This window comes from Neltuma alba, unplaced genomic scaffold (genome assembly GCF_004799145.2).
Source record: "Neltuma alba isolate B1F8T4 unplaced genomic scaffold, ASM479914v2 tig00010970_pilon, whole genome shotgun sequence".
Taxonomy (NCBI): domain Eukaryota; kingdom Viridiplantae; phylum Streptophyta; class Magnoliopsida; order Fabales; family Fabaceae; genus Neltuma; species Neltuma alba.
The window spans coordinates 776,076-786,571 of NW_021635733.1; the positions used below are offsets into that span (position 1 = coordinate 776,076).

The 10,496-nt window shown below is 32.9% G+C and overlaps 2 protein-coding genes across 2 annotated transcripts; both read right to left on the reverse strand.

The window, feature by feature from the left end:
- Nucleotides 1-17: 17 nt before the first annotated feature.
- Nucleotides 18-1,360, reverse strand: LOC114760347 (probable calcium-binding protein CML27). Its single transcript, XM_028949610.1, has 2 exons — nucleotides 1,347-1,360; nucleotides 18-909 (listed from the first exon to the last, which is right to left on the reverse strand). Exon 2 carries the CDS (start codon nucleotides 906-908, stop codon nucleotides 402-404), a length of 507 nt encoding a protein of 168 aa, XP_028805443.1. The 5' UTR covers nucleotide 909; nucleotides 1,347-1,360; the 3' UTR covers nucleotides 18-401.
- Nucleotides 1,361-6,268: 4,908 nt separating this feature from the next.
- On the reverse strand, nucleotides 6,269-8,553 carry LOC114760298 (pentatricopeptide repeat-containing protein At3g18020-like). Its single transcript, XM_028949554.1, has one exon. The coding sequence runs from the start codon at nucleotides 8,531-8,533 to the stop codon at nucleotides 6,446-6,448; it is 2,088 nt and encodes a 695-aa protein (XP_028805387.1). The 5' UTR covers nucleotides 8,534-8,553; the 3' UTR covers nucleotides 6,269-6,445.
- Nucleotides 8,554-10,496: the final 1,943 nt, after the last annotated feature.

Consider the following 10,496-nt stretch of genomic DNA (forward strand, 5'->3'; position numbering starts at 1 on the left):
CCCTTTCCCAGCTCCCATGCAAGAATTACGCAAGTACTATTCATAAATTCTTCCAGGAAATTGGTCATTCCTGACTATTTCAGGCATCACAAAAAGCAAAAGGTGAAAAGGGGAAGAAAATTCTCAACCAATTCACAACCAAAGAAGTTGCGGTTACGAAACGACAAAAATGGCAAACTAAAAACCATAGGAAGTTTTTACATTGTCGTCTTCCTTTCGTCTGATATGAGACTTTCTAATTTGGTCAAAAGAAGAATATCAAGAGTTTTTTAATCAGGCACACGACCAGAAGATTATTATCATACCAAGGGGCAAAAGGATGGAGCAATAGAAATCCTACGATAAACGGAAGCAGCCTGAGAATTTGGTAGAGAAAAGAGTTAGAAATAGTACTGTTTGCTCTACATATTCGTAGAGGCACCCAGCGGATTATTGGTCATCATCTTCTTGAACTCCTCGAAATTGACGCAGCCGTCGCCGTCGGCATCAACGGATTTGATCATGTTCTTGCATTCCTCCACGGAGCACTTCAATCCCAAGCGATTCAACACTTGGTGGAGCTCGGAGGCTGAGATGAGGCCATTCTTGTTCTGATCGTACAGGTCAAAGGCGTCTCGGAGCTCCGCTGAGTCGCCGTCGGCAGCGTTGGAGCGGCAGAAATCGGCGAACTCGGACAGGTTGATGAAGCCGTCGTTGTCCTTGTCGAGATCCTGCATGACAAGTTCGAGCTGCGATTGGGAAACGCTTGAGCCCAGGGATTTGAGAACGTTGTCAAGCTCGGAAACGGAGATCCGGCCGTCGCCGTTGGTGTCGAAGCGGTTAAAAACTCGCTTGAGCTCCTCCATGTCTTGAAGGTGCACTGTAGGTTTGGAGATAGGGTTTGAGGCAGGGCTTGGGGTGGTCGCCATTGTCAAGGCTATCAGAGGGAAAGAAGTCAGCTTTTGGGATTCTGAGAGAGAGAGAGAGAGAGAGAGATTGGCATTCAATGGTTGTGAGTGGAGACGGAAAGCGTTTGAATCAATCCTTCAATGGGGTGGCCTTGCTTGCTCCCCACCACGACGTGTGGTTTAGTTTATTCGTTAATTACAGCCTGCCACGTCGGATTCAGTTCAACGGTGCATCAAAAACGGGTAAAGGAACAAATTTACCCCTTATATTGTCAAAAAAAAAAACACCAGGTATCGTAATAAAATATTAGGTGCAAAATTACATATGAATATTTTAAAATGGGACAAAAATGTCACGTCCGTTAGTTCTTTCAAACGGCTGTTACCTTTTTTTTTTGGTCCCACTTATTCCAAATGTCAAGTCTCATGCACTCTCTCTCCTCTGTTCATCCACTCTTCCTCTCTCTCTTCTCTCTCTCGGTTGACCGTGTGCGCACTGAAGCTAACCACATGGTTGATGGTTCTTTTGGCATTCTCAGTAGCTGGCCGTTGCTTCGGGCTCAGACTCAGTGCTGGGTTTGAGAAAGAGATAAGATGAGGATGTGGTCATAAATATTTTCCCAGAGTGATGAAGGAGGGAGGGGATCATTCTCTGAAAGTCTCTCAAATACTTTCCATTCAATTCATGTGTCTCTCTCACCTTACATTTTTTTTAATAATTAATCCACAACTCTTTATAGTTTTAACTAATTTTGAATCGAGTCCTTATAGTCTTTTTTTTTATCAGGTCCTTATATTTTCACCTGTTTTTAATTAAGTCCTTGTATTTATTTTTCTTTTTATCAAATCCTTATAAGTTCACCTTATTTTTAATTAAGTCCCTGAATTTTTTATTATTTATTTTATAAATTCTAATAGTATTATTATATAAACATAAAATAGTATATATTATTTAATATTAGTTTATAAACAATAATATTCTAAAGATATTGAATTATTATAATGATTTTAATTTTTTCAGCAAAAAATTAATTGTTCTAAAAAAATTTCCTAAATTAATTAATTCTATTATTTTTTATTACATAATTATTAATTTAATTTAATTATTAATATTTTATATTTCAGTATTAATATATTTAATTAAGCTTATATTTAATTAATAAATAAAAATTAAAACTACATGGACCTGATTAAAAATTTAGTGAAATTATAAGGACTTAATTAAAAGAAAAATAAATACAAGGACCTAATTAAAAAAAGGTAAAAGTATAAGGACCTGATAAATAAATAAAAACTATAAGGACTTAATTCAAAATTCGTTAAAACTATAAGGACTTGCGGATTAATTAACCTTTTTTTTTTTTACTTTCACCTATTTTCTTTTTCATGCTTGTATTAAATTTTGAAGCGAGAGTTGATGACGTGGCCTATTTTGAAGGGACCAGAATGTCTGGTGGGGAGAGAGAGAGAGGGAGAGCATTGGACTATCGTCGCAGAGCAAGAAGGATGAGAGGGGGAGATGGAGAGAGAGAAAAAAAAGAAAGGAAGAGAGGATGAACAAAGGAGAGAGAGTGCACGGGACTATCACTATTACCAGAGACTGTGAAGCAATATGTTTAGGTACGTATATATGATCATGCAAAAACGGAAGATAGAAACAAACGAGATGAAGATTAAACAGAAGAAGGAAATACATGCTTTGTTTCTCTGGTGAAGTTTAATCTCAGAGCCGTAGTACAAGAAATGATACACAAACTCTCAATATTATAATAAGAAAGTGTGCAAATATAGAAAGCCGGCCAAAAACGGAACTTGCTTGGCACGTACATATAATGCTAAAGGATACAATTTTAATTTGTGGGGGGAGTTTATGAATATGGGCAAACTTGAAACTTACTTGCTTGTAAATTTGTTTAATTGGAGACAATAGTGAAGCAGATGAAATCAAAGCACAGAGCAAGAAGAGTGAGAGGAAGAGAGGATGAACTGGGGAGGGATAACACGCATAGGACTTGAGGATGACAAACGTAACAAGTGGGACCCACAAAAAAAAGTAACGGACGTTTGGGAGGATTAACGGATATAACATTTTTGCATCTAACATTTTATTATGGTGTTTGGTACTTCTTTTTTATATTATAATGAGTAAATTTGCCTTTTCACCCCATCAAGAATTAAAAAAAATAAGAAAATAGTTCCACTTCCCTCTCTAATCCCAAATACCTCCGAGGCTAAATTCACACGACCTCCTGTATATTCACTAATTTGACGTCCAATTTTATCTTAAATATAAAATTTTAATAAATTTTATTTATTTATTTAAGATAGTGTTTATAGTAGTTGTACATGTTAGATATTCCATCAAATAATAGTTTTACCTAATACATGTGATTAGTAGGAGTATTTTAGAAAAGATAACATCTATTTGTTATAAATAATTAATTTAACTAATTTTTTAATCTACTCAAATTAGTCGATTAGCTCTTATATTACTGACCAGAGATAGTTTTTTTTAATAACAAAATCTTATTGATTGCGCATGTATTAAGGAGTTGTTCTTCAAAAAAATTGTTTGATGCAAATAATTAAAAAGAACATTTTTAAAAAAATTAATACACATTTTTTATAAATAATTAATTTAATTATTTTTCAATATCCATAAATTAGTCATTAAATTTTTATAAAGAGCAAAAATAAAAATCAACTTCCATTTCACTGCAATGCAATGAAAATAAACAAATTTAGGATCATGCATAAAAAAACATACATATTTGGAATTTGGGATCTTGTTTATCTCTTTTCATAATGGAGAGTATGGTAATTTTGTTTCAAGTTTAACTAAGAATCTTTTAATTTAGTCTACATAGAGTAATCTGTTGAGATAAGTTTAGATCGGATATACAAGTCACAATCTGATTGGCTATGTGTGAAAGAGAAAATATTCAATCTGGAAAAAGATATATCAGTTTCATTGTTTTCTTTTAAATTATTTTAAATTAACTTATGTCTTTTTTAGCTTCTTTTGATGATTAATTTTACTTTTATCTCCAATCAAACAATTTTCTTTTAATTTTAGTATCAAAATACAACTTTCGATTCTTAATATAAGACCTTATTTAACTTTTATTTTGATCATAAATATAAAACCCTAATCTACTTTATCTTTTATATTTATATATTTTTTTCCAAGGTAGTTCTTATAGTAATGGTAGTTCTAGCTAATACACTTCATTGATAAGAATATTTTAGAAAAGACAATATAACAAATAACTAATCTAATTTATTTTTTAATTTCTTACAATTAGTTAACTAGATCTTATAATTAAGATCCGAGATAGTATATTAATATGATTTATTCAATATTTTCAATATCTTGAAATCAAAGTGTCGACAACACAATTGGTACCGACCGTTTTAACTCTCTGAGCTTCTTGTCAGCTTCAATTTGTGCTGCAAATGTCCTTTTCATGGAGATTGTGAAGTGTGAATACATCGTTTGTCAATATATTAATTTATAATACTCTCTCCGGTTCAAATTACAAGATAAATTTTATTCATTTATGTTTATCAAAAAATTAATTAAAATCAGTTTAAAATAATAAATACGTAAGATATTTATTTTTTTCTTAAATATACCCTTAGTAATAAAAACTAAAGAGAATAAGTAAAAGATGTAATAAATAATTTAAAAATGAAAAAGAATATAAGAGGGATAAAATTGAAAAAAATACAATTTGTGAAGTGAATACATCGTTTGTCAATATATTAATTTATAACGAATATATATTATAAAATTTATAATAAGTCATATTATTTATATAACATATAAAATAAGACTAATTTTTAAGACCTTATGTCCTTGAGAAAGGTGTCAGACTGTCAGGTATATAATAAGATTTATCGTAGCTCGCCTTTGAAAAAAAATTATTGCAAATTTTATTTATCATGTTTTTTTTTAATAAATTTCTTGCAATACGCAAATCTTCCCTGTTTTGAAATATAGACATAAAGAGTTAAAAAGGAAATACGTTGGAATTAAACAAAATAAAATCCAAAACTAAACAAACTAAATATAGTCAGCGATAAATGAATTTAAATTTTAAAAAATTAGCTAACGATAAATGAATTTAAAATATAAAATGACCTGTTTAAAGTGCATAACAACCAATTTAAACCATCCGCCACATTTGTCTCATGCGCCATTTATCTGGCATCATGCCATCATGGTATTGGAGTCTGGTGGGCATGAGTGAAAAAACAAGCACAGTAATAAAATTCTCTCACACTAATTAAAATTAAATTAGTTAAACATTCTTTGATCTTTTTGAAATTATAAGTATCTTTTTTTTATTTTTTTTAATATCCAGATCTATTTATCTGGTTTAAAATTAATAATCCTAAATTTTTGTCCCATTGACATGTAATTGTCATGAATTTCTCGAAATTACACAATTTATTATGTTAAAAACAATATACTTTTCATCACACAAAAATAATAATAACTGCGTAACAATTATATTACCTCCGATCCTGAATATAAGAGCTAGTTGACTAATTTGAGTAGATTAAAAAAATAAGTTAAGTTAGTTATTTGTTATAAATAGATGTTGTATTTTTTAAAATATCCTTTATAATCAAGTGTATTAACTAGGATTATCATTATTTACAGGACGATCTTAAAAAAATGAATAAATATAAGAGATAAAATAGACTTGGGTCTTATATTTAAGATCAAAATAAAATTAAATAAAGTCTTATATTAAGGAGCGGAGATAATATTTCAATTGACCGAAATATTTACCAACAATATGAGCATATTCTTTTTAATTGAAATATTAAGGCAGCTTTAATACTTCTCATGATCTTGGTTTAATAAAAGAAACGAGTAATGCATGCTGATATAAAATAAAAACAGAAAGCGATTGTGATGTGAAGTAGAATCTACTTTCCCGATTCCCTCGATCGCAGTCATCGCTAAAGTATACTTTTGTAACGATAATCAGTCATGCAACTTTACACAAAGACAATATCAGAAATTAAAAAAAACGCGGAAGTGAAGCTTGAATTGCAATCTGATTGATGAACAATCACTAACGACGGTTCCTCCAAAGCCGGGCTGCGTTGGAGATGGTGGTGGGCTCACCGATTTGCATAGTTGAATGCAACTTTCAAAAAGAAGCTTTTGCGTTCGATTTGTAAATACAAGATGATCATACCCAAGATTCCCACCCGAACTTCAGGATTGGAAAATTTCCATGACTACTAAATCATGTGTCTTCTGGAAATAGCTGCTCTCCCTGAACGATTTAAATGAGTTCCATGTCAAATTCTCGGTCTCTTCCAATTTAATTACAAAGGCCACACTACATATACACAGCAGATCCGTCCAGGTAGGGCCTGATCACACATCTTCATGGTTAATACTTACATCCAGTGTGACCTTTGGATTTCGGGCTCCTCCGTTCTTGTCCTGGATATTCTCTGAACAGTAACACAGACCACATTTTGGCTTCTTAATTTGTTACCGGTGTCTGACGTAGATTTCACACTCCTTCACACTAACCTGGCAGTGCTTCCTCGTCCATTTCTTTTGCTGATTCTTCAGAATAAGAATGCTTCGTGACTCTACCATTTAACTTGTTAAGAATCCTCCATGTTACACTATCAGGGGTCAGTCCATTCCTTTTCATCTCTCCCACAATTTGGTCTGCTTCTCTCTTCAATCCAAGGTTGCACGCACAGTTAATCAATATATTATAGCTATATATATTTGGAGAGACTCCAGAATCTACCAGTTCATATAAAAAATGACAAGCCTCATTGAACTTGCCAGAGCGGCAGAGCCCTTTCAGAATTGCTGAATAAACAAAATTATCATGATTCCCTGATGGCCAAATAATGCGGTGCCAAAAGTTCTTTGCCTCTTCTATCTGGTTAGATTCACATAGGCCTTCTACTATGATTGCATGAGTAGCATGGTCTGCAGTAATGCCGTCTCTTAACATCGTATTGAAAATGCTCAAGGCATCGTTTGATAGGCCGAGTTTGAACAGGGCTTGAAGTACAGCATTATATGTCACAACACTAGGCTTTAGACCTCTTTCAGGCATTACTCTATGCAGTAGATCAAGAGCTCCATCAACTTGTCCAACATTTAATAGACCAGAAATTATTGTAGTGAAGGTCACAACATCAGGAGTAGAAAATTTACCCACCAACATGTCATGCAATACCTTCAAGGCTTCTTCAATCCTCCCCATCTTGCAGAGCCCACTGATAACTGTATTGAGAGTAATCACATCTGCCTCACACTGGTTCTCTAGCATATATACAAGTACATTTAACAGTTCAGTTGGATTATTCACATGACAAAGAGCTCTCAAGTATATGTTGTAAATTCTGGTCTTGTCAACGCGTCCTTTCTTCAGCATGAGTCTAAGTACTGTCCTTGCCTTGTCCACATCTGACTCCTGACAAAGGGCTGTCACTAATTCCTTGTACGTATATTCAGACGGCAAGAACCCAACTTCAGTCCCTTCCTCTAGTAACTGAAAAGCCCTCATACAGCCACCATCCTTGCTAAGGCCATGTATGATGTAATTATAAGATGTATCGCTTGGAGCAAATCCTTTCTTCCTCATTATATAAACAATCCTAGAGGCCCCATGATATCTTCCTACTTTACAAAGCGAGTCTATCATCTGCCCAAGGGCAACTTCCTCACTCACACTATTCCCTTGTGGCAAATCTTCGGCAATTCTAAACACTTCATTGAAAAACCCTTGTCTACATAAAGAATCAATGAGATTAGCAAACGCCGCCGTCTTCAGTGCTTGGTCCTCTTCATTATTCATCCTCTCCCATAACTTGCACATCATTTGCTTCCCACCTTTAAGATCTCGCTTCTGAAGAATGCCACGAATCATGACGCTGTACGTCAGAGAATTAGGAATTACTCCATGCTCGCTCATTTCATCAAACACCTTGCGTGCATCCCTAAGCTCGCCCGTCCTGCAATACCCGTTGACCAGAGTGGTGTATGAAACATCATTCGGCGAGTGCCCTCTATTCTTCATATCGAAAAACAATCTGTGAGCTTCGCTGGGTCGAGAAATAGAGCAAAGCTGATCCATCAAACGGTTATAATTAACTAAAGAGGGTACGAACTCAGGCTTCACGCCAATCAAACGCTGAATCGCAAGCAAGGTACTGAGAGGTTCTCGAGAATCAAGTAACCTGGCAATAAGCACGTTGCAAGTCCGCTCATCGGGGACACAATCGGAAGCAATGAACAGAGAGAACCGTTGGTGAGCTTCGACGAAACGATGGGAATCGCAAAGCGCGTGAATGATGCTACTGAGATTGAGGGAGTCGGGACGGTACCCACGAAGGGTAAGACGGTGGAGAAGGCGAAGCGCATCATCGACGTTACGGTGCTTGGTGCAGAGTCTGTGAATCTTCTTCGTCCAGTAGGTTCTATTGGAGATGCTCTCTTCTGGGTCTTCATTTTCAAATCCAGCCTCAGGCTTCCGCGGTTGGACAACTGAAGAGGTGCTTGAGCATCTGAATACGAGAGAAACTGATACGGATTTCTGGGTGATTCGATAGAAGCGAGAGGAAGTAAATTTTGCAGAAGCTTCTATCATTGAGATTGTGGCGTTTCAGTTTTCACTCGACTTCTTTGCATGAGAAGCCTGTGATTAGGACTCATTTTCTTGCTTTTGGTGGATTTAGAGAAATTTGGCTTCTTTTAGGGTGATAAGTGATTTGCTAGAATTCATATATTTTACATTATTTGATTTACATTGTTGGCCATGAAAAAATTAGGTGAGTTAGGTTTTAATGGGGACATACTACCTTATATCCTTAATAGAAGAATTAGTTGACTAACTTAAATAGATTAAAAAAATTAGTTAAGTTAGTTATTTGCAATAAATAGGTGTTGTCTTTCCTAATATATTTTTACTAATTGAATATATTGGCTAAAACTACTATTATTACAAGAACTAACTTAGAAAAAAAATATGAGAGATAAAATGAATTAGGGTCTTATACTACCATTATTACAATGACTACCTTAGGAAAAAATAAATAAATATGAGAGACAAAATAGATTGGAGTTTTATATTTAGAATAAAAATAAAAATCAAACAATATCTTATATTAAAAATCCAAGGTAGTACCTCCAAACTTAATAGAGGTATTTACAAGCTGTCCATCAACAAAATTTTTATATCGATAACAAGATTCAAGTATTTGATTTATATTGATTTGTAGTTAACTTATCAAACAATGAACCAGGCCAATAACTTTGTTAAAATATATTTTTAGTTTTTTAACTTTACACTGTGTTTTAATTTGGCCAATATACTAAAAATATTGATTTGTAGTATATTTTTAGTTATTTAACTCAAATTGTTTTGCTAACAAAAAAGTTATTTAACTCAAATTACTGACAAAAATAATGATATTGAAATCTTCAATATTAATAAAATATTCTCAAATACTAACATATTAGGTTTAATTTTGAAACTGAAAATATATTTTTTAAATTTAAAAGATTTAAAGTGAAATTTTGTATAAAAATAAAAGACCAAATGTAGTTAGCCCACTAATTTTATTAATTAGTTAGCTTGTGGTTTGTCAACCCGGAGGACTTTGTCACATAGAGTACTTAACATTATCCTATGCTCCGTTTCAAAATTATTTTGTTTTTATTTTTACTTTATCTCAAAGTAACTATTATTTCAAGATTTTGATAAAATATTAATAATTTCTGTACCATTTTACTTTTCATTAAGAGAAATAATGGTAATGCGAAATAGCTAACAACTCATTCCCATAAATATATTTTAATCAAATCCCACTATATTTTATATTTAATAATAATCATACTCAAAAAAGAAATCCGCGGTGGTCAAATGGAAAGCTTTGAGAGACGGAAACTTCTAAAATCAACTGTTGATTTCAATGAAAAGCAAAGTTAATAAAATGGAATCTTGTCTGCAGGTTAGTATCCCATCTTTTTTTAACTTTAATATGTCCAAATCATTTGAAAACTTTTCTTGGACACGTAAGCCAATTTATGGATCAATTCAAGTCTAAAAACTTCACTTTTGCTTGGAAAACGTTCTAATTCTAATTTCTGGATGAAAGCTCAAAAACCCTTTACAAGTGAAGAAAGATAAAATAAAATTCCTTAACTAAGGATTTTCAAATGGCTTCCACATATATCTTCAAACGATTCTTCATTTACTCTTATACCAAGCTTAACTGTCCTGAGAAAAAAAACACATTTAAGGATTTATATTATTATCCAAACGTAAAAAATCAATAAATTATAGAAAAATTCCTTATTTCAAAAGTTATTACCCGAAATGTCTTTGGTGAGGGTAGCCATTCTTCCGTGTAATGTATCTTTTCACATAATTGAATATATGTTGTCGGTTCATATTATAAAAAGTTTCTAACTAATTCACATGTGCAAATTATTAAAAACAATAAAACATTAAATTTGAAATAAAATTCAATTGATTTTTAATATTAGCCTTATCTATCATACCAAACTCTAACATCATATTAATTTTTATTCTTTCACTGCCCTTAGTA

Coding starts and splice junctions, on each gene's coding strand:
- LOC114760298 (XM_028949554.1), bottom strand. CDS start 8,533: ATGATAGAAGCTTCTGCAAAATTTACTTCCTCTCGCTTCTATCGAATC.
- LOC114760347 (XM_028949610.1), bottom strand. CDS start 908: ATGGCGACCACCCCAAGCCCTGCCTCAAACCCTATCTCCAAACCTACA.